Below are 23,241 nucleotides of genomic sequence, written 5' to 3'. Positions count from 1 at the left end.
GCGTTTGGGGGTAAGGGCATTCCATACCTTAATATATCTACTTCTGCTCTAGTGAGTAGAGAACCAGAAAGCAAATCTCATTTGCTATTATCTTGCATTCCTACCTATCATCTGAGTTGATGTTACTCTTTTGAACATTTCCAGAGAACAGACATGTTCTGCAATGGCTCAAAATCAAATTCTCAAAAATTGGCATGATTTCTTCCAATGCTCAAAGGAATAGGGAAATACAGATGACCCAGCTACAACTGTGTGCAATCCTTTTTCTAGTTAGTCTGTTTAATTGAACCCTGTATATTTCTGCACAGCAAAACCATTATTATGGTGAATCATTTTCTGATAGTGCAGGGCTATTTAAATAGACTCATCTATTCTAAGCGGAGCCTTCACCATCTGTTCTACCCTTTTATTACAAATAGAAAAGGAACCTAACTCACTGCACCAGCACATAAAGCCTAGCATTGGAATGATTTAGATGTATGTTTGTGTTCTTTATGTACCTGGTATGTTTTCTCACATACCAAACACAAATCAGTGGGAAGACCTGTCTCTCATAAACTAATAAATTCTAGCGCCTTTATTCCTTTCTCATGTTAGCAGAAATTGATGGCCAGTGGTTTGCATTTTATTAGGACAATTATGACCCTGTTGTTGTCCTGCATGAGTTATATCGATACTAGGTTGACATTTTGTGCCATTTAACATTTGTACCATTTACCTCTCTACAGAAAACAAGTCTGATTCCTATTCTTTTCCTCTTGCTGGGCCTACACATGCTGCGGGTGCTCATCACAGACAGAAATCTTTATGTAAGAGATGTGCCTGGAATATACCAGACTGCTGAAAAGCTCCGTCTTTCCCCAAATGATGTCAAACAATCTCTCTTAAAACCATTTAGAGAAGGAACATGTTCCCCATGGAGTAGCATAGGAACAGAAATTCCAAAACACATCACAATGCATCATTTTTACTGCTCGAACCTGTAAATTTTGAGGCAGGTTGGGAAGGAGGTATATACCTCTCATACTCTACACCAGGAGATAAATTCCACCTTCAATGAAAACGGTACTTGAAAGAAAACCCTCAAGATTACCTGTATTGTAACCCCTCCCAAGCGCTGGCCAGGGACGATGATTCTTCCAAAGGTTGCCCAGATACCAGTCACTCTGGTTCTCCACCAAGCCAAGAACCTGCTGCCCTGGAAATGAGCAAATTGCAAATATATCATCAAACAAGGCAGTCAATCAATGGCAAACACAAATGGGACAGTCAGTGGAAACAGAAGACAGCAGTTCCAAGGCTGTCTTCCCTTCATGCATTAGGAAGATGCCTAGTTATGTAACAGAAAACAATCCTGGCGCAGCAAACCCAGCATGGCTCATTTCTTTCCTTCTCCCCTGGCTAGTCTGAGTAATTAAACACTGTGGGAACCTTTGCTGTGCTGACAAAAATGTATCATCCAGACAAACCTGAATGCTGCTTGATTTTGGAATACAATGATGAAGAACACTCCTGGTGAGAAGTAAGTGTTGGTAAAATGATCATCAAATATGAAGATCTGTTTATACTCTGATAGAGATAATATAATTGAAGAATAAAGCTTAATATAATAAATTATTCTCTTCCCATGCTCCCCCCTCCCTTCCTATTGGCTTGCTTTTTTTTTCCTCAGCCACAAAGGAAATCCCTTTTGCTGTAAAAATATTGGATTCTAAAGGCTTACCTACATAAAAAGTTGCACTGTTTTAATTCAAGAGAGTAATTTAAAACTCATTTAGGTAATGCCTGTGTGAAATTATGATTTCAGCTTTAGATGGGCTTATTTTGTTTTAGCTTACATTGATTAGCAGCTCGTTTCAGCTAAAGTAAAATGTGTTTTAAATCAAATGTGTCTAGAAGGTTTGCACTGCTTAAAAATCAACAGAAAAGTGAATGTTTGTATAGATAAGGACTTAATTATCTATCCTGAGATGTGCTGTATAAAATGTAAATAACAGAAGTGATTGAAACGGTGCTCTTGTGAAGGAATGGAAGGAAAAAAGACTGCATTTTGGATCTAAACAAAGAAAGGAAAGGCAGTGGTGTTTTGACAGAGGGATGCACTCAGTAAGGGCAATATGACTGGGACTGGAAATATTTTACCACCTTACTAGAAAACAGTTAAATATCATGCTCTGCAAGAATGTTTCCAAATCTCAGATATGTGGGTAAAACTAAGTGTGGGACCACAGCAGAGCACTGAAAGTACTGAATTATCATTCTGTGCTGCATATGTTGAAGCATTATCTGAATTACTAGAATTTGGTATGGTCACAGACAGAGTGGGCTGTGAAGCAAGACATAAAGACAGAAAATTCATTTACTTTCACAAACAGCTAGGCAGAATTTAGGATGGGTTAGATGACCACAAGAGTCTCTTGTGGGCATTAACAAATACAGAACAGCACATTACAAAAGCATTCAAGGAGTGAATGAAAATCAATCTAGAAATGACTTTGTGAGATTCCCAAGTGCACTCCATAGCGTTGTTCAGGATCAACCTACTCTATCCCAGTCACAACATGCCAGTCCTTCACAGCCCTCATTTCCTGCTGATGGCTCTTCTTTCCACTATATATTGTATATTCTCTTTTCCACACTACGCCTCTTGACTAGTTTGTTAAAAAGGTGAGAAATCTAGGCACTATGCACTTATCACCTGACATGTGCTACTCAAAACTGTCAATATTAGAGAGCACAATGCATAAGAAAGTGAGAGGAATTCAAGTTAAGTCCGCATGCATCCTAAACAATTGCTGAAAGAAAGGTCTACTCTTTCTCCAAACAAATTTCTCATCCTGTGAGACCCATAGAAAAAATATATATTGTGAGGAAATAACAAAGGAATCTTGACCGATTGAAACAAGTTTTAGCTAAAAAAGCTCAAGGAGCACAGATTTAAGCTAACACTTGTTGATTCTTTGCTAGAAGGCTGATTGCTCTTTATAAACCACCCTCTTACAGATGAGGTAGAAAAAAACAAAATGAGAAAGTAAAGGATGAGAAACACAGTAAAAATTGCAGGTGCAGCTGGGCTGGAATGCAATGGCACAGCTGGTAGGAAGAGAGTGACCCTGCCCACGCTCTAACAGCACATTTCACAACTCAGCAGTCAGCAGATCCTTTTGAGGATAGCACTGCTAACATCAAAAGAAATGTTAGAATTCTATTTGCAAGAAGCAGATATTGAACTTCCTTACCATGGAGCATCAATCTGCTTTCATTATCTTAGCCCTATGTGTTGCCAAACAAGCCACAGAGTTCAGCCTTCAAACTGCTGCATAATAAGAAATGAACAAACCTTGCTGCTTGTTGATGGCTTTGCTTTCCCACCTACTAGTTCAAAATCTCAGTTCTGAAAATAAATCCCTGAAATACTCATTTCTCAGTTAGTGTTTCTAATGCCAGTATAGAATGGAAAGGCTTAGAAAATTATATTTTTATGTATTTCATCTGGCAGTATCATTTCCCTCCCGTTCTCCCCTGTATTTTTAAAGGCATCAGAACAAATCCTGCTCTTAGCAGTATTTCTCGGAGTTCAATATGGGACATAGATGAAAGCAACAATTAACATGTAAACTTTGGAGCTTAGACACATGAGTAAGATAATATGATTTATATCTATCGAGTTGGAATAACTGCCTGTACCTGCCCTTTTGTCTTGTCACAAACTAAAACGTATTAGCTAGCACATTTCAGTTTGCTTTTGGAACTGCCTGGGAATACACAAATGTTCAGGTACTGCCTAAGCTAATATATCATGTAACTTGTTATAACTCTTACTGGTATCTAAAATCTTATTAGGCAGATGAAATGACTTGCCTCCCAAGCCAACCTGGAAAAAATTATGAAGATATAGTTAGTGCCTTCACTAGTTATACTTCCATTTTCTCCAGCCTGGGATGGTATTGCTCTGTCTTGCGAAGAAGAATACCAATTTATTTTCCTTTATGTCATTTCTATGATCTCAACTGAGGACAGAACTGACCAAAAAAGCAATACTTTAGCTGCACACCAACTTCTGGTGATTCCAAAAAAATGCTTTCATTATGAATCAGGATAAAAAAATGAAATTCAGAAATATTTTCTAGAAAAGAGGTCCTAAGATACGTTGATTCGCAGCCATCAAAACAATCACATCTAAATGTTCTATTTAAACAATATACAATACCCATTTCATTAGTATTGAACATGATGCATAATATAGATGAATAATATAGAACATATGCTACATTATGTGTTTAAAAGTTCAAAAACCAAAATCCAAATCATATTCTTGTCATTCTGAACAACTAAAAATATTTCTGTCAAAATTTCCATCACAGGATTTTTATATCAGTGATCACTGTGAGAAAATTTATCTAATGTATTTGAGTATTACCAGCCATTTCACTGGATTGGTTCCTTTCTCAAGTGCATTAGGAAGTTGCAGAAAGGAGGCCCCGGCCAAACCCATGCAGACGTGAGCAGGGACAAAGGAAACTCTCCTTGCCCACTGTCCCCTCTCCTTGTTCTCTGGCTTCTGCCCTGCCCTGTCCTTCTGTCACTCTTCGTGTCTTCCCCGTGAGGCACGTCCAGCTCTGCTGAATCTTTGCTCTATTGGCTTTTCAGTAACTTCAGTCTCCCAGGCAAAGGCTACAGTGCTGTTGGCTCTGCTTTTGCAGTGTTAATGAAACCTTCCAGCTGGTGTTTCAGCAGCCTTGTTTCACCCCGATCATATCGGAATCTGAATTCAGATTCCTGAGGTGAAGGACTGGAGTGCTGAATCTGGCACTGGCACCAAGGCCCTTGCAAAAGGCAAGAATGAAAGACTTATTCTTTCAGCAAATGAGAACACTGTGCCTGCCATAATGAATTTGAATTGTTCAGTGTTCTGAACTGTCTCTTTTTTCTTCTTGAGTGGTATTATAATAAAACAACGTGGCTAACGACAAGAACATTGTCATTGTTTTCTACCCTGTAGTAATGATTAAGTGCACTCTTCTCACTCTTTGTAACTCCAGGCACAAGTTAGCTTATGAAAATGAAGATGTCTTTCTTCCTTATGTATATATCACCTCTAAAATGGTGTTTTGCTTTCTGACAACAGACAACAGGAGACACAACTATGAGTCTGTCATGACCATGGTAGGCATTAAGCAGGCAGAATTACAGCTGGATTGCCCAGATCCAGGCCGTGCTGCACGTGGCTGCAGGAGGAGACTTCCTCTAGAAGGCAGCTACACATCTACAGTGTTTTGCACAGTAGAGCTCGCTGACAGCTCACATGATGAGAAGTGCTTCTCTCCTTGCAAAAGCATAGCTGTCGCTAAAAAGAGGTTTCCATTGAAAAAACAGATACTTCTGAGCCTGACAACTCAATACCTTCAATTCTGTTTTCACTTCAGAGATTTTTGGTGGCTAACTGAAGGGAAAGGATGATGCTCTACTTCAGGCACTGAAGAAGACCCAATATCTCACCCCAATCCCTAACTTTGAAACTGGTTTCTTGTGTGATCGTGGACAAGACCCATAACAGCTTCTTCTGTGATTCTCCATTAAAAAAATATGGAAAACAATAGCCTTTTTTTTTACCCCTTCTCCATTTTTGTGTACCTCATATCATATAAACATAAGCACTTTGAAGTACTAACTGTTCATATATAAAGTATATAAAGTGGCTGCACCTGGCTGGTCTAAAGCTCAGTGTACAGTAACGTGTCTCCCACAGCACCAAGTAGCGGCTGTGTAGTTAAGAGTATGGTAACAGGGTAGCTGCATGGTGGCATTTCTCAGAGTACTCTCCCAGCTTCCAGTGACCTGTGACATGAACTCACCTGAAGTACAAGATTTTATTTATTTGGAATCTGGTATCTGCTAGTTTTATGTGAAGTTTCACAGTGAAAAAGATGCTGAACAAGCTTTCTTTATTCTGCTTTCTACATGAGCAGACTAGCAAATTCTGTAATGGTAAAATCAAGATGGATTATATCCTGCACAGCTCTGAGTTGAACTCTTTCATTACTGTACTTTGCCATGCTCTCCTTCTCCCTCATTTTCCCAATTTATTTTGCTTTATCTCTTGAATACCTGCATGGGGCACCCTTCCTTTATGAAATGACAATTATATAGGTAAAGGCACATCTTCTTGACACAAATCTGCATGATTTCATTGAAATCAGTCTAGGCAGGCTGAGTTATAGCAGAAGAATGTCTAGCACTTCATGCTAGTCATGCCTCAGTGACTGACCCTTCCTCTACGACCTTCCAGTCTCTGATCTTGTACCAGTTCATACAAGCTATGTGGTTTCTAAAATCTTTCTCTTCTCATGCCACATATCTCATTCATCTCTTCAGATGACTGCCAAGTACAAGCTTTTCATTCTCACTATTGATGTCCCATGCAATTCCTGATCTGTCTGTATCAATTCATGTTTCTCCTTGCTCACAAACCCACTCCTGTGTTCTATGCCCTCTCTCACCCCTGGAGCAGTCTCTCTTCTCTTGCAGCAAACTCCCTGAGTTAACTCTGGAAATACACTTCTAATACAAAAATCTCTAGCACTTTTCTACATAACATTTTTAGAAATTTTATCATCAACCCAATGCAGAATATGCATGAGGAATCTTGTGTGTGCTCTGTAGCACAAGCTTGTGTGTCCCTGTGAATACAAGATGACATTTTTTTCTCTTTTGCTGTACAATTCAGGCCAATATGTTCAACAGAACTGAAACATTTTATGACATGTGCATATGTATGCATATATGTATTAAATACATAGGTACTGCATGTACATATATATAAGATACATATGTACTGCATGTATATGTATACACACATACATATGTATACATGCATACACACATGTATTCGAGTGCATGCGTATATATCTGAATGAAGGTAGGTATAGAAAGAGACATTTTCCTGTCATGAAGAGCTTATCTTTACCTGTGGAAAAGTCAAAAAAGTTTCAGGCTAATATGCCTGCCATACAAGTTTGTTATTTCACATCACATTTGCATCAAATATGTTGCTGCTTCTCAAAACAGCCTAACTTCGTGCCCTTCTTATCAGGCTAACTTCTCACAAATGGAAACTGCATGGAGAGTTATTAAAAAGCAGCCTGAATGAGAAGAAATTTAAAAGTAGTTCACTGAAGTTATATCAGGACTGTCTCAGGGGAGGACAGCAAGACTCCAAAGGAATGGCAGACTGGATAGCAGATTGATGTCAGGAGAAGAAGAGAGGTGACAAGCAGTTAATACCTGATAAGAAAGGACTGACAAGTAAGTGAAGCAGAGGTAGATGCAGTACCTAGCAAGCAGGGAAAGACAAAATGGGTCAGGAGGAAGGAATTAGAAAAGGGAAGAAGTCACTGGGAATGTTGGAGCAAACATCTGAAAATTGGTATTAGCTGTTTTCTATATGTAAAGAGAAGTGGTGGTGCGGCCATGGTAAAAGAAGGAACATCTTATCAGCTACTTGGGTTAGAGAGGAAGAATTCTGTAAGAATTTTGAAAGTTAGTATGGAAAGAAATATGGCAGGTGCTCTGTAGGTGGTTTGAGGGAGGATTCAAAAGGCACAGCCAAAACACGGTCTAAGTTCATAGGCCTGAGTCACTGAGCCAGTCTAGGTCAAATGCAGCTGGAGCTGACAATGACACAGAGGGTGATCAAAAGCATGAAGTACACAAAACTGGACTGAGAGAGATTGGGGCAAAGAGCTACATCAGTGATTCATCAGCATAAGGAAAGATGAAAGACTGAAGCTCATCAAAAGAGGAGACTGTATCAGGTTTCCCCTCATCTTCTCCTCTCCTTCAGGGAGTATGTTAGAAAGGGAAGAGAACAGTGAGGAGTCCAGCAAAACACAGCAAAGTGAGCAAATCTATCGTTAATGTTTGCAACACTTTCATCTGCACAGTTTCAAGGAAATGGATTCTCAGTATCCAAACACAAAAGAGTAAGTATGGAATAAACCTTTCATTTTGGACTGAACATTTCTAAGGTTTTTGTGTGACAATGGCAAGGCTTTGTGCGCCCATAACAACAGGCCTCATGAGCTACCTGAAACTTAAGAAGAGTTCAAAGACACTAACGCACAGAAGTTTTTGTTTGTTTCCTACCTGTCAGGAAAGGACATGCTCGAAGCACTGCCAGGAAAACTCATCTGGCATGGGAGAGGGACAAGCCTGACCAAAGACGGACGGTTATGACACTATAACTCACATCAGCTTCAGGTGCTGCTGAGCTTATCCTGTCTCATTTCAGTTTTTATTCCATTGTTTATGGCACAACACGTACCAGCAGTAGAACTGCCATCTAATTAACAGTTAAAGAAAATTTGACATGAACCTTTTTTCAGATCATGGGTATTCTGCTAACTTGGCTAGAGGAAGTCACTGGGATGTATCTCTGTTTTGACTACATATCTAACATTTTTATTCACGCCAATGTCTGCTAAAGATAGTGTGTCCTCAAACTGCTTTTCCCTACTGTAGTAGTCGCCTATTTAAATTTTCATTAGTTAATATAAAACAAACAAAGAAATGCTTACAAAGTCTTCTTTCTCTGAAACCAGCAATATGTCCTTATGAACAAGGTCAATTCCAGTCCACTGGTTCTAGTATTCAGGCCAGGCTCTGAGAGAAAATATATCTCTAAATGACTGTGCCCAGTGCTTCAGAACTTACAGGCTATTAAAGCCATGGCATGAATTCATCCTATGCAGGAATACATGATCACTGATCAAAAAAAGGCTTTCTTTTTTCCTTGCTGCCAGGGTTAATGCAATAAAAAATGTTTTGGACCAGTGTGTAAGGAGCAAGAAAGTAAGTTTCCATGCACCATAACTCTCTCGTCATATCTTTATCAATGTTATAGAGGGGATAACGTCCTGAGATGCACATAGTGACTGGCACAGATCCCTTTGGTGAAACACATCTCAGTAATGGGGAATTGAGCAGCTGGGTGCTCAGTTAATCTAACTCTTATGCAATGCCTTGCATGAGCAGTGCTTTAAAGACATATTCCCACTGTCTTCTGTCCAGCTTACTTGGTCCCCTAACGGCTGAGGTTTTTCTCACCACATCTCTGAATGCTACATTCTGCTCTGCCATAGAATTACATATTCTAAGTCCCTTGAGACTCTGGACACGTCTCTTCACATTCCTCTTGACATTCAGTCAGTTGCTCATTTCAGCTGTAGCAAGGTAAATCTCAAGTTGTCTCACTTAATTGAACAAATTTAATTCAGATTCACCCTGGGATAACAGAGGTTAGCTGCCAGCTGTTTGTCCCTCATTTTCTTTCTGTAAAGCAAGGATAACTCACTACTGATCCATCACCGCTTCACTACACTTTATCAGGTTTCAGTAGTAAGTGTTTGAGGTTGTTAGAACTGTACACTGTTATTTACTAACAATGAATTAGAGACAGAAAGATAAAGAGTTTTTTAATATTCCAGAGACAGCTCATGGAAATTGTGGACAGCTTTCTACTTCACATCCTCTCAGGTAGTTATCGAATACAAAACAGCAGGATAGTAAACGCACTTTCCTTTTACTTAAAAGGAATGAATCCTCCAAGCTGATGGATTCACCAGGCAGGTTTGTCAGCATTTCAGTAGGCATGTCTCACAAAATCAGTAGGCATCAGCAGAAATCAGTAAATATGTCTCACAAGGGCTTTTTTTTTTCTGAGCATCAGAGAAGTCCCAGAATGTAGAAGCCATTACAGAAAAAAAATTAAAATGAATAAAGTGAAAAGGATTGTTTTGGTGTTAGGTTAAAAAAAAAAGGAAAAAGAAAAAGAAAAAAAAAGGGAAAAAAGAAAAAAAGAGGGCTGTATTTGGTAGAAAAGGGCTGCTACCATATAATTAATAAGAAAAGGACTGCCAAGTAAATGGAAGTGGTGTTGAGATCCAACTATGTTGACATTATTTTTCCCCTTTGTTGGGTTCAGATCTGTTAAAAAATAAACAAGCCCTGCATTTCCCTTTGGCTATGTGGCTTAACCAAGCAAATTATTCAAGATGAAAATTCAGGAGTGTTCTCTTCAGTAGACACAGATTGCAGTAAGATGCTGCTACCTACCTGGCACTTCTTGACAATGCTATTAATGGCACTTATTATACTGACAATCAGTTTGTTTATGTAAAGAGCTCACCTCATCCTGTTAATTATGGGCTGTGAGACAGGTTAGAGCTCACCGTCACTACAGCTACGAATGATTTATGCACTGGGAATATCAGATGGCAACATGACACAGTAAACATTTGCTCATATCTAATGGCTAAGCACAATTACTCCTATATTGAGAAGTGTTGATACAGCTCTGATACCAAACAACAATTTGCTGTTTTGCATCTTGAGCCCATCAAACAAGAGATGCTTCTGCTTGATGCAAAAAAGCAATGGCTGTACAGAGCCAAACAAGATGCCTCATGTTTTAATGATGAGCACAAGAGACTCAGGATCTGTTGCTCATTCTAATATTGAGTGGCTGTGCTATCACAGATGGGTCACCTCTTTGCTGAGCTTCAGTCTCTCTAAGTAGGACATGATTCTGCAGTCAGGCTAAATAAAGGATGTGCATATAAGTAGAAAGGAACAAGTTGGAGAACAGAATGGGAAACTTCGTCCTGCCACAGAGCTGAATGTTATTTTATTTGCACGAGATGGAGCACTGCAAATACCAAAGACACACAGAGGAATTCATTCTTAAGTTTTAATATGACCATTGACCTCTATGTCTTTCTTTTAACCTGCATCCTAGAGACAAAGGGGGTAGCAAGGCGAGCTAGCTGAGCTGTTCTCTTGCTGAAACTGCTTACTGATAAACTCAATTTGAAATCATAAATAGTACTGACTTAGTTTTCCTAGCATGTAATATTGCTGTTTGTTACATGAGAGCCAAGACTTGCACAAAGATAAAGCTATCTTGCTGCCACTCATGTAGGACTTAGAGCTTCCAGGGTGAACGGTAGTGTAGTTTCATGGATTGCTATTAAACATTAATTACTGCTTACTTTCTTTAGAGAGTTTTTAGTGGTTCACTACATATATGACACGTCTGACTAGACTGACAAGCAAGTGGTTAATATTCCTGACAGAGAATCAATCAGGTTTCAGAAGAAGGAATATGAAATAAAAAAACCCTTTTTCAAATAAATCTTTGTGAATAGTTCCAGAGGTTTTAGGCTGTTTAACTGAAGTCCATCTCAGCACTGTCTTTTCTCTTGCTTTGCTGTTTATTGGCTTAGCACTCAGGGATTCCATTTGTTCTGAAGAACCTCAGAGCAAAGAGGCTGTGCCAACTTAGCAAGGCGATAAAAATAAGTGTTATGAAAACCAGCTTAAGCTCCTTCTCTCTCTCTAAGCTCTTTAATTATTTAGTTAATGCAGATCTGGCTTTAATTGTGACAAACAGATCAAAAACTATAAGCCAAACAGTTCACAGACAGTACTGTTTTATCACACAGCTCTGAGCCAGGGAGACTTTAAAGTCTTATATAAAAGTCTTCTATAAAAGAGTTAAAGTTTAAAAGGAAAAAGGTGAGAGATTAGCAGAAGGTGCCAGTTTCATTAAGTAGATATGTTGATGATAACGGGAAGATAGGGCAAGACTTGCCATCCACTGGAACACAGCAACTCCTATAATGAATTCTGCACATCATACCTTTCAAGTCTCTAATATTTCATTCATTGATTTTATTGTCAAATAAAAAGGCGCTTGTTCCAACTGGCATTTAGTGAGACAGATGGGGAAAGTTCCAGACTTCATTAATGGCAGTCTGCTCTCTGGATAATGTTGACATTATATGGGTAAAAAGCAACAAGAGTGCAATAGTCTACCAGTCTTGATGCTCAGAAAAATCTCTTTGGTTATGTTCCTGGAAGCTGAAGGGCTTTTCACTTCGGCAGCCTCATGTATTGTCTACAGAAACCTGTGGAAGAACGTTGCTCAGGGCTGCTTTTAGCCGCAGAAATGAATGTACAGAAAAGCCAAACCTAGCAGACGCTAAGAGAATAATGGTCATTGCTGGTCAAAAAAAAGCACTCTGGATTTTAATTTCTCCAGAAATAAGTGTAGGAGGAAAATGCAAATTTTCCTCCAAAGCAGTTTCTGGAAGAGAGTCGAGGACTTCCTCTCCTAGAGAAGTATCCTCTTCAGCAGATGATAGGGTCAAGATCCTTCTTGCTTATTCTCCTTTCCCTTTCATCCCATTTATTTTGCATTGCTAGTGCACAGCAGCACAGCCTCACTAGGAAACTGCCCGCAGCCAGTTGCCTGGGTACTTCTCTAAAAAATAGCAGAAGTGGTTTAAAACCCTTCAGACTAAACAAGGCCTTTCATTTTCTGGCCATACACTATTTCTCCTACGTAACAGTATAAAATGTAGCACTAGCACCTTCACACCCTCTCCTTTGTACGCTTCTCCTGTAGTCAACAGCTTAGGTCCTTCCAAAAGGTAGTTGCAGGAGATACATGATGTAAAATAGATTTAGGCTGAAGATAGCTGGCAATTGTATAGCTTGTGGTTGTCTGACTCAACTGCAATGGGAGCATCTTCAGGCATGCACAGAAGCAGAACTTAAATGCCCGTGTGTTGTGGTTAAAAGCAAGGTGAAACTTTGGCGGGATGCTTTATAAGATACAAGTCCAAACTTAACTTAGAACTAAATTCAACCAGTAATAGCAGGATCTGAGCCTAATATGACTATGATTTCGTATGCTTTAGGGTGCAAGCTTTCCTTTAGAAATACTAAAGGGAGGCACCTAAAGTGATCATCTGAAATACTGAAAACTTCTAAGTAAGACAAAAAATATTTACATGTTAAAAAGAAAAAAAAAAAAGAGAGGGGCATGAAAGCATTAAGAATCCTTAGGACTTCAAAGATAGTGTAAGCCAGCTGTGCAAGCACTGCAAAAAAGCATGCTAAGGGCGAAGGTGTGGTACCACTGAATCACCTTAATCTCTACTAACCACTCAAAGTATAAGCAACATTCCTTTATGAAGTAGTCAAATTCTTATAATATTCTTTAAATCTATCTTCTGTCTGAATTAATTCTGTAATGAAAAGCATAAGAGGACAGAGTCAAGTAGGAGTAAATTTTCCTTTACTTATTTTCCCTTTCACCTGACTTGGGACAAGGTGGGACAAACAATAAAAAATAAGAAGGTTGTAAACTGCACTTGGCTAACTCTCTCCTAACCACCAATGCCAGACGGCACTCCGTCCTTGCTCTTAAACAAGGGAAATATAAATAAGAAAAAAATTAGTTGCAGCCTGTCTGTTCCGTAAGCCTCTTTTGTGTTAAAAAAAGTATTTTTTTTAAAAAATACTTCAGTTTCTGTCTTCCTCAGAGAGAAAAGACTCCCTAGATCCATCAGATGATCACGAGACAGTCCCTTTACTGGCTCCCCACTTTGCTCCAGATAGTGGAAGGCTGATGTCACCTTTTCTGACATAGTCATGCTGCAGATCTATTAAGCACCATAATAAATACAAATTACGATAGAAACACATTTAATACTTTGGCAAATTAAAAATAGATTGCCTTTCAAGGACTGAAAACCAGCAACAAATTAATATGCATTTGCAGATCAAAAAAGCAGTATGTCAAAAAAAATGTGCAATGTAGATGAGAATTTTGGCTGCATATTGGGAAGATCAGTAAGATCCAGTTAATTCTAGAGACCAAAACTTGGCTTCCATCAAATGCAATAGTGTGAGAATTCATTCAGACCACAGTCACACAGCTGCTTTTGAAGCTAACAAACTAGCTCAAAAAATTGTCACCTCTCAGGAGGAGTTACTGTTTCTCTAGTCTGAAACCAGCTGCAATCCTCTTCACAGGCTCCCTATAAGGACTGAGTGGACAGTGAAAGGGCCTAGGAGCACCCATGAGATCTGTTAATACAGCTCACGAAGAAGTGCTGAGAGATGATGGCAATGATTTCTTATATCACTGCAAGTAAAATTGTCAGGACATCAGTCTGCACCTCCAAAAGCATCCAGCAAATGGGACCTTTACAGCTAACCTGTTTCAATACCTAGAAAAGGTAAATTCCTTGTTATCACTGAGAATAGACTGCAAAACTCGTGAAAGAATCCTTTCAGTAATTCACTTCAGTTCCCACGTCTGTGCCTTAAAAAGGCAAAACTGATCCTTCTCTAGGATTCTTTCTTGGAGGTCCAGGCACCCTCTCACAAAGTCCGAACAAACAAATCTCCCTAGGACTGACTAAGATAATGTACATGGCTCCAAAGGTCTCTTGTGAAATCATCTGTCCATAGATTTCCTTTTTAATGCACCCTAATTTGTTCTTATTTTAGTTGATGCAGTTCCAGTCTCCTTCTAGCAGAGTGACTTCAATCTCCCTCTGGGGCATTTCTCAGCTCCCTACTTCATTAGTGCTACTTTTAGCTTGGACCTTCACTTGTTCTATATCATGCCCCTAGGGTTTTCAGAAATAAACTGATTTTTCACAGGATCATTTTATTTCTAATTTGTATGATTTTCCCTCTGTGTTCAATGCTGTAAAAATGGATTGTCAACTGTGCTTTGTAAGTCAGCATACAAAACATAAGAACCAATTTCAATGAGACATACACCTTCTAAAGAACAAGATAGAAAAGTAAACAAACAAAGGCCCCTCTACAACACAAGCAAAGCTGGTTTCTTCTAGAATAAGATGTGACCTTGTGACTGAATTTGTAGTCATTATTCTGTCACCTGGGCTCAGCCCATTAACTGCACGAGGCAAGAAATTCCAAGGCATAGATCAAATTCTGGGACAACCTTTCATTTATTATCACTGCTTGAAGAGAAACTTGGCTGCTGTCTTCCCATGAAAGGAAAATAAACACTTTCCCATTTAAGCTTCTAAGATCAATGCTGCAAGAACAGAAATGTGTGAGCATGCATGCAGAGAAGGAAAGGAAGATTTATGTAAGATGTGGCTTAAGTTACTAAGACGCTAAAAAGAGATCATTATCTGTTTTGGAGGGGGAAAAAAGATCTATATATCATTACTAGATTTTGATCAGCTCTAGAAACTAAAAAGTACTACTGTTATTTCATTTTGCGACAGATAGGGAAGCTCACTCCTCTGAAAGACTGGGTGAAGGCTGACTCAACAGTGATCATAAATTATTAACTAATTTGAAAGATTTCCTCCTCATCTTTTTCTCCAAGTCTTCTAAGCTCATTTTGTTCCTAGTGCAAGGACAGATCTGAAGGAGTAATTATCAAGCAGGTACAACAGGATTAAGTAAATGCTCAATGACAAGGCAATGCTGGGTTTCTCTCACCACTACATAAATTATTTGTGGTCAGGATTAAAGTATTTAATTAAATCATCTTTGTGTAGATGACACAGGAAAATTACTTTTAAAATTGCTGCAGGAGAGAAAAAAAATCCCTTTCTGTTTGCTTATTACAATCTATTATTGAGAGTGTAGTTCAAAAACAAAATGATCAAAACAGTAGTGACTCACTGGCAAGAACATTAGGATAAATCCATGTACCTTGAAAGTTATCTCCTTGCATGCATGCTCTTCTCCCCCACCCAAGATGATTGCGATGTCATGCAAATGTGCTGTTTTTGTGGAACAAGGACAGCCTCCAGACCAGAAAGGTAGAGTCCTTCCGTGGTCTGAGGTTTTTTTATTCTCAGGGTACTTCTTTCTGCTCCTCAAGGTGAAGATGTCAGTCACTTCAGTGAGCTCTTACTAAACACTAGACTGAAAGGGAAAAGGCATTGTCAATTTTTTGTTTTACACAAATGCTAGTGAGAAGAAAGAAAAGGCTGGTTTCTTAAGAAAAGAAGGGGTGTGTAGATGAAAGGAATTTTTGCAAATAATACATTTAATATGTAGCTTTTCCTCCTGAGGGTTTTCTTCTACAGCACTGAAAAGAACATCAGTGTTGCCTGGCTTAAGGCAAGTAGGTGCTAACTGTATCCGCCTCTCCTACTGCCCACGCTGGCAGCTGGCAACTGTGACACACAGCTGGTAGCCTAGGACAGGACTGAGGGAAAGGTACCGTCCTGAGAGTTGGACTTGTAGTGAGGAACATCTCAGCCTTGGCTAAGCTGGAGCCAAGAGGCATTTCTTCGTTTCTGCCAGAGCGTCTTTTGAAGTCACATTTAACTGACTGTTCCAAGAAATGAACATCTGAGCTTGGTTTGCCTCCATTTGGCTTCAGAATTGAATGTAATGATCTAGTTGGCAGATAAATCGCAAGAATTTGGGCTTAACTCTCTGTCCACTGTCAACTAGGATAGAAGGACTTCAAGCTACTTGCTATTTGGACTTGTGTCTTAGCCAACGAAAACCCAAGAGGGAAGCACTGGGTTGGTTATCAATGCAAATCCCTTCAGACATAAAGGTTTTGACATTTTCATACAGAATGTCTAAGTATCACTGCAGAAAGCAGAACAGTCCTTTTTTGTTTTCGTTGTTGTTGTTTTTCTTTAAATTTCAAGTCATAACAACAACCAAAAAAAGTAGAAAAAAACAACGTGCAACAAGTCGTGATGGACACATCAAATAACGAAGTATTGTGAATTGATTTTTAGGACTAAGAAACCTGACAGAGTCCTTTTAAATGACAGCTAAGAGGGAAAATCTACCTTCAGCTAAACTTTACTGTTCCCTCTGCTATATGAAAATAAATGATTTTCTGAAGGGGAGAAGAAAGGTAAATAAAAATAAAACAAGTATTACAAGTTTTTTTTTTTTTTACTTGCCTCCAACTCTACAATTTGGGAAACAGTGTTTGCGATATTTGTCCTCAAAAAACCAAAAATGGGTAAGAAATGTTTTGTATAAATAGTCATTAAAATCAGCATATACAATGACAATGAAAAGCATATATGAATATGTCTGACCATGGCCTCTGTACTTCCAATGAACTTTGGATCATACAACTATACACGTGCACAGGTGCATCCTGTAGCAGTAGCCGGATGAAGACTGCTGAAAAATGTAACAAAGGAAGCAGTTCCTTTTAATAATTCTATTAACTTCCAGACATATCTATCAGTAACTCATTGTGAATGATAGGGAAAATAACACGAGAAACATGCCTGCAACTGCATCACCTACTAATGGGGGGAAAAAAACAGAAACTAATATTTGGAACTGCTAATGGAAATGAATTGAAATTCTATATAAGGATTACAGAGTGCAGTACTGAGAGGCAGGTGTAAGATACACAATATCACATATGTTATAATATTTCCACAATATAATACACAGGTGATTTAAACATGCACAGCAGTTTTCTGATGAAATTTTATTTATTTCTTCTGGAGCACCTAACAAGCATGAGCTGTTTCTTTCCCATCATTACTTACTGTCAATACTTGTGCATGTTAAATTTAATTTTTCTCCTTTGTAATTAGTCTGGATCTACCTGCCAGACATAATAACTGCTTCTATGATTCAACATTTGAAACATCAAGTGATTTCCATGGCGACAGCTTGAGATATAGTCTTAAATGAGACTGGTAAGTGGGTCATATTTGACTGAAAATGCGGGAAAATGCCACTTTTTACATACACATGCTTTGGTTAGGCTAATCAGTAACTAAGGCAAGACAGATTCTAAGAATAAACCAAAATGGTACAATTTAATCTGAGAGGGTGCTGATCACCACAGAGGCTTATGAAATAGTTTTCAGGGTTGTTTTGTGGGCAGTGGGACTTTCAGAAGCTGCCAGTCTGATCTTTGAAGACTGACTGAAGTAAATCCACAACTCCGGGCTTGGTTCAATACACAACTTAGTTCAATGGATTTTTGTTTCTTATTGGAAAGTCACATTATAGTCATACTGAAGTAGCTTGCGTCACGATGTTGTCAGGGAATGAACCTTTGGAAGAAGAAAGGACCAGAAGCCTGTGCAGAATTCAAAACGACAGTGCAGTGCTAGCCCTGTAAATGTCTGGGCACCATCATTCAGGGCACACACCACATTAGCTGACTCAGCACCAAGAAACCTTACATCTATACCTTCACATATTCACAGTAAATCATGTACAATTAGTCCTCTGAGATTAAATGTGAGATAAATCATAGGAAACTATGACATCCCGGTGAAAGGAGGACATAGTGTGGAAAATATTTATTACTACAGACAATTACTTGTACAGAGGTAGCTCATAGCAGAGCTCTGCAGTGCTAGATTCTGTACAAATGACCTGTAATAAATAGGCAGGACAGACTGACAGTGGGAAGGAGAAAGAAAATGGTAGTTTGCATTTCATGAACAAGCTCCAGGACTGCAGGGGCAGTAAGGATCGTGCGGAACACGGCAGTAGAGCCTGGGAGCAGATCCAGACCGTGTGTATCCATTCCAGTGGGGTTATTATTCTAGTTCTCCAACACGATATCTATATATATTTTTAACAATTTATTTTAGGAATGGCAAGATTTAATAATGCTTTGACAACACTAGCACACATAAATTACTAACCTTTTTTTTCAAGATTCAATAGTAGAGTCTAAATAGCTGTTAAGATTGCAAATTAGTTCAGCTCCACTTACTTAAAGTGTTAATTTTTAAGATCTTTTGCAAATCAGAGACTTTGCAGAAAAAAAAAAAAAAAGACAGATAATGTTTTCCCGGAGGGTCTGAAACAACTCCCCCAGCAAAGCTGCTCTCAACTGCAAGATCTGTTAACCAAATGGCAAAGGAAAAGCTCTCTACACCAACTCATTAATGTCAGACATGACCTTGGGAAATGTTTTGTAACATGTCAGGACACAAAGAATATATAATTCAATAATTAGGAAGCATGCAGAAAGATTATATTCATGTTTTATACATACTGGTGGCTAGGCAAACAAAGGAGGGCTAGAGAACAGGAGCACTGAAACCATAGCAGGCTGGACAGTCAGTTTGATGAGAGTAGTTAAGAAGATTAATGTATACTCCAAGCTGAACTCCCCCAGTCAGCCTGTGCTCAATAATTTAAAAGACAATGCCAGATCCTTCATTTCAAGGTGACAGAAAATTCTGATGATGAAAGAGGTAGCTGAAAACTTACTTTTAATTAAAGAGCAAACAGGCTGAAACTCCCATGTGCCTAACAGGAAGTAATACCATTTAGGAAATGGTGGGGATGGATTATTATTTAGATAGTTCATTTTATTAAATAAAGGAACTCAAAGAGAAGCAATAACAACTTTTCCTCCCTGGTATCCTTAATAATACAAGATGATTACTCATGAACTTAATGAGAAAAAATTCAAGGCAAAAGAGAAAGGAATTAAATTGACAGATTTATAGCTACCAAGAACAGATACCCACAAAATGCATGGCCAGGGTGGATTAAATGACCACATTATTCACCAAATGTTATGTTCCTAGCAAGATGAGTAAATGGATTGGGTGACGGAGCTCACATCTTTTGTGTGAAACAAATAGGTAGATAGCTGACAGGCAAATTATTTGGTCAAATGGGCACAGATCAAACTGAACATATATCACACTAACAGTCTATGGCAAGGGAGAGCTCAGAAACTCAGATTAAGAGATTAAGATTCAATTTCTACAGAGGCCGGAAGTTCCTGGTCAGCTTCACTCTTTCACTATAGATGCTTTTAACCTGCTGAAGTTCAGTTACAAAACTACTTAATTGTTAAGAATTTATGAGTCGTGAGCAAGAGCTTTTTTCCAGGGATCACTGAGGCTCTGTAGCCTCAGGCATGCGTCACCTGCCACGATGCGCACCCGTGGGGAGCGGCAGTTCATCATGGTCACCCTGACATTTTGCTGACTGCTTCATCCCTTTCCCCAATGCTAAACTCTGTGATCTTCAACTTAACTTTCAGCATCACAGGGCTAATGAAAACTTAGCATATCACATCTTTTTCTCAGCACGGAGAAAGCCCACACTTGGCAGGTACTGCTCAACAAGGGGATGAAAGGGAGGGCTGGTCGAGAGCAACCTTGGCCCTGAGTCCACCAGCTGGAACAGAGTCAGACATTATCAGCCTGACCTAACTCAGTGCTGTATCGTAGTGTATCATCATTTTCAGCCTGCTGAAGTCAATGAGACTACTCATGGGCTTTTATGCTTCAGCATGTGATTAAGCACTTCACTAAAGAAGGTCATTAAATTTAAATTGTAGATGCTTGCTAGGTACTCCTGAAGGTTGTTCTCTCACCTGCATTGTATTCCCTTCAGGTTCATGGTTGGCAAAACAAGTGGCAAAATAACATCCTAATCTGCATATCAGCAATGCTCCCACTAAACATAAGACATGGGAAATGGATCGATTCAGGAGGGAGCCTACTGCTGATGAGGGCGAAACAGTAGCATGTTATGGCTCTCAGTACAGGATGAGCTATGCTGAAAAGGAAAGGTACATGAACCTGGCACACTGCAGAGTCTTCAGAGATATCTCAGTTACTTTGAGCAGCAGAAGCTGCAGTATGGCATTAACAGAGAATTTTGCCACTCTTCTTTAACCTGTTCAATAGCACTAATCATTCCAGCAGAGCACTTGGCTCGTGCGGTGCTAGCAAAGCCCTACACCCCGCTCCCTAGTCTGGAGCAGGCTATCAATCATGTTGAAGTGTATGCTAAAGCCATAATGCTGATAACAGACCATGAGAAACTCAAAGGAGACCACTAAACCCATTTCATTAATCACAATACAAGCTAGTCCTGAACCAGGAGCTACTGCTTTGACAAGCTGTTCATGGAACCCTTCCACACATTTCTAGTGTCTGGGTGAGGGAGAAAGACACATGGCCCAGTTATATTTTGCCCTTCCTCTCCTTCCTCAAGAATGTGTGGCCTGTAATGGTTATATGGCTGAGAGAAGAGAGTGAGTAGAGGATAAAAAAAGGAGCAAGGAATAAGAGCAACTTATATATAAGAGAACTTTCAAATAAAAATAAGAGCAAAGAATAAAAATAGGAGAGTCATAAGAAGAAAGCATCTGAATGCTCTTCAGAGAGCCTAGATTCTCAAAGGAACCAGAACACCCCAAATTCGCATTTTAAGATTTTAAGAACACTTCTGAAAAACAGTCCAAACTGGCTCCTCTTCTCCTGTCAAGGGTGTTTTATTTAGGGATTTGACAAGAAACCAGAAAAAGGACTTTGCTTCCTGGGGCCCAGGCCCAGTGCTGACTCTACCACTGCTAATGCCTAAAAGGTAAAAGTTACGGGAAAAAAATGTGAGAAAGAGAGGCCCCCTTTGCACCACCTCCTATTGTCAGCTCTCTGGCTCTTCTCTGTAGCTTCCGCAGCCCCTTCCAGGGAAAGTCAGCAGGTTATTCGTTTCCTGCTAGGCAACAGGCAGATTAACAAGAGGTACCTGCCAAGCACTCTTTAACCCCTACTGATGCCACATGCCTTTCTATGCTAACTAAAAGGGCCGCACACTTTTCTTTTTACCCAGGGATCAGGTTGAAGAAAAGCACTTTCAGCCAAAGTAAGCTGTTTTCTTGAAAAAAGCCTTCTTTAATAATTAATTGGAAGAATGAAAATGTCTGAACTGCAAGAGCTGTTGGCACTGGGTTCAACTTTAATCCTACTGCAGGATTTGAACCAACAAAGTTCTAGTGAGGATGCTGAAACAAAGCTATGGTTGCTTGCTTTAGCATTCTTGCCATGCTTTTATCCAGCTCATACTTACCAAACACTAAACCAAATCAGTAGAGAGCAGTTGATCTCTGCGGATGGAGTTTACCACGCAATGTCTGGGAAAAAAAAAATCCCAGTTTACTGGAGAATAAGAACTTTCAAAAAATGAAGTAGCAGAGTCTCGATTACACAAGATAAGCTGATACCGTTCACAGATGTAGGTATTTATTATCACATAATTCCCATATACTAAAATCACATACCTCCTACTCTGCTGATTCGCATGCCAGGTAGGATTCTGGAGCAAAGCCCTTTGCTACATTACTAGTTAAGGGAAAAATTCGTCTCCTATTTTAGCACTCCCCTGATTCCTGTTATTCATTGAGGAAAGAGTAGTATTATATCCACTGTATGGCCTGTGCTGTTTAATGCTGTCTTTGGGATATTTTAAGATCTGCACCAGTAACTGCTCTTATTTGCACCCTGCTAAATGGAATTGGGTTTAGAAGATCAAACCATTCCTGCTTCATCTGCCAAAGAACTTTTCCCTACTGAGAAATTTCTTGAACATGCTGTGTTTTATAGACATGTCTAGAAACACTCCTGAGATTTGGAAAATGAAATTACTGAAAATTAATTCTGTTTCTATAGTCCAGTATCTTCCTTACTCTGTGGAACTAGGCAGAAGGGGTGCCAACTCTAAAAGGTAACTTGCCATATCTCAGAGTTTTTTATTAGCATTGCATATTTTATTGGCATCTAATAGTACCTGGGTATCTAATTGCTTTGGTTTGCCTTCTAAAGAGTAACCTTCTCAAAGCTTTTATGAAAAGATAGGAAGCATAACATGAATGAGCCATACGACAAACAAGAACTATCTATCTATACTTTTTAACCTCATGACATTTAAGTCATTCTCCTGACCTTTAAGGATCTTACCACAGTAGGCTAACCCCATTAAGGAAGGTCTCAGGACCTAACCTCTCACGGTCAGTATTTCAGGACCCCCTATCCTTTCTCATTAGAAATTTCAAGTTTCTGTGTGCAAAAGATTGTGTGTTGTTGTTACTTTCTCTGGCTAAACTGTATGTATCTTTCCAGATGCCACAGTTTTGCAAAGTGGTATTTCCTTGGCAGCCGTCAAATGCTCCTACAGCCAGTCAGGATACAAGACATAAAGAGATAACTGGTTCCAAACTGATAGCTAGCTGGCAGATCTTGTTATACCTAACGCTTTAAAATAAAAACACACAAACCAAAGCCACCCAAATGCTGTGAAGAAAAGTAAAAGTAGAGTAACTCTTTTGCTACTAGAATGCTGGTTCTATCCAGAGTAAATTAAGCAATTCAGGCCTTCAGTCAAATGAACGGCAAAATATCTGTTGGTATCTGTAAATGCCATTTGTGTTTTCCCCATAAAAGTTCTAACTTGCTCTGAAGATTTGCCTAACTTCTATCAACCAGTGCAGCTGGTTGCGCAGATAGTACAGGGCAGCTGTACCCATGCAAAGCACTGCTGTAGACAGAGCAATACTGACACAGCTTGAAACAACTCTTTGGTTTCAAGTCTAGGTGTCCCTGCTTGAGAAGGGGGATTGGACTAGATGAT

General features: G+C 39.2%; 1 protein-coding gene across 2 annotated transcripts in view; it reads right to left on the bottom strand.

The window, feature by feature from the left end:
• Nucleotides 1-23,241, bottom strand: part of LARGE1 (LARGE xylosyl- and glucuronyltransferase 1) — a 259,553-nt gene that overhangs the window by 53,901 nt on the left and 182,411 nt on the right. For both annotated transcript variants that reach the window (XM_088535285.1, XM_088535296.1), the window contains one exon: nucleotides 1,094-1,198. In XM_088535285.1, coding sequence (XP_088391411.1) covers nucleotides 1,094-1,198 — 105 coding nt within the window. The remainder of the gene's footprint in view (nucleotides 1-1,093; nucleotides 1,199-23,241) is intronic.

The sequence above is a fragment of the Tinamus guttatus genome, unplaced genomic scaffold (genome assembly GCF_059628265.1).
Source record: "Tinamus guttatus ecotype Peru unplaced genomic scaffold, ASM5962826v1 Tinamus_guttatus_pri_ptg000039l, whole genome shotgun sequence".
NCBI classification, from domain to species: domain Eukaryota; kingdom Metazoa; phylum Chordata; class Aves; order Tinamiformes; family Tinamidae; genus Tinamus; species Tinamus guttatus.
Note: the sequence above shows the minus strand (reverse complement) of the source record. Positions and strands in the feature narration are given on the sequence as shown.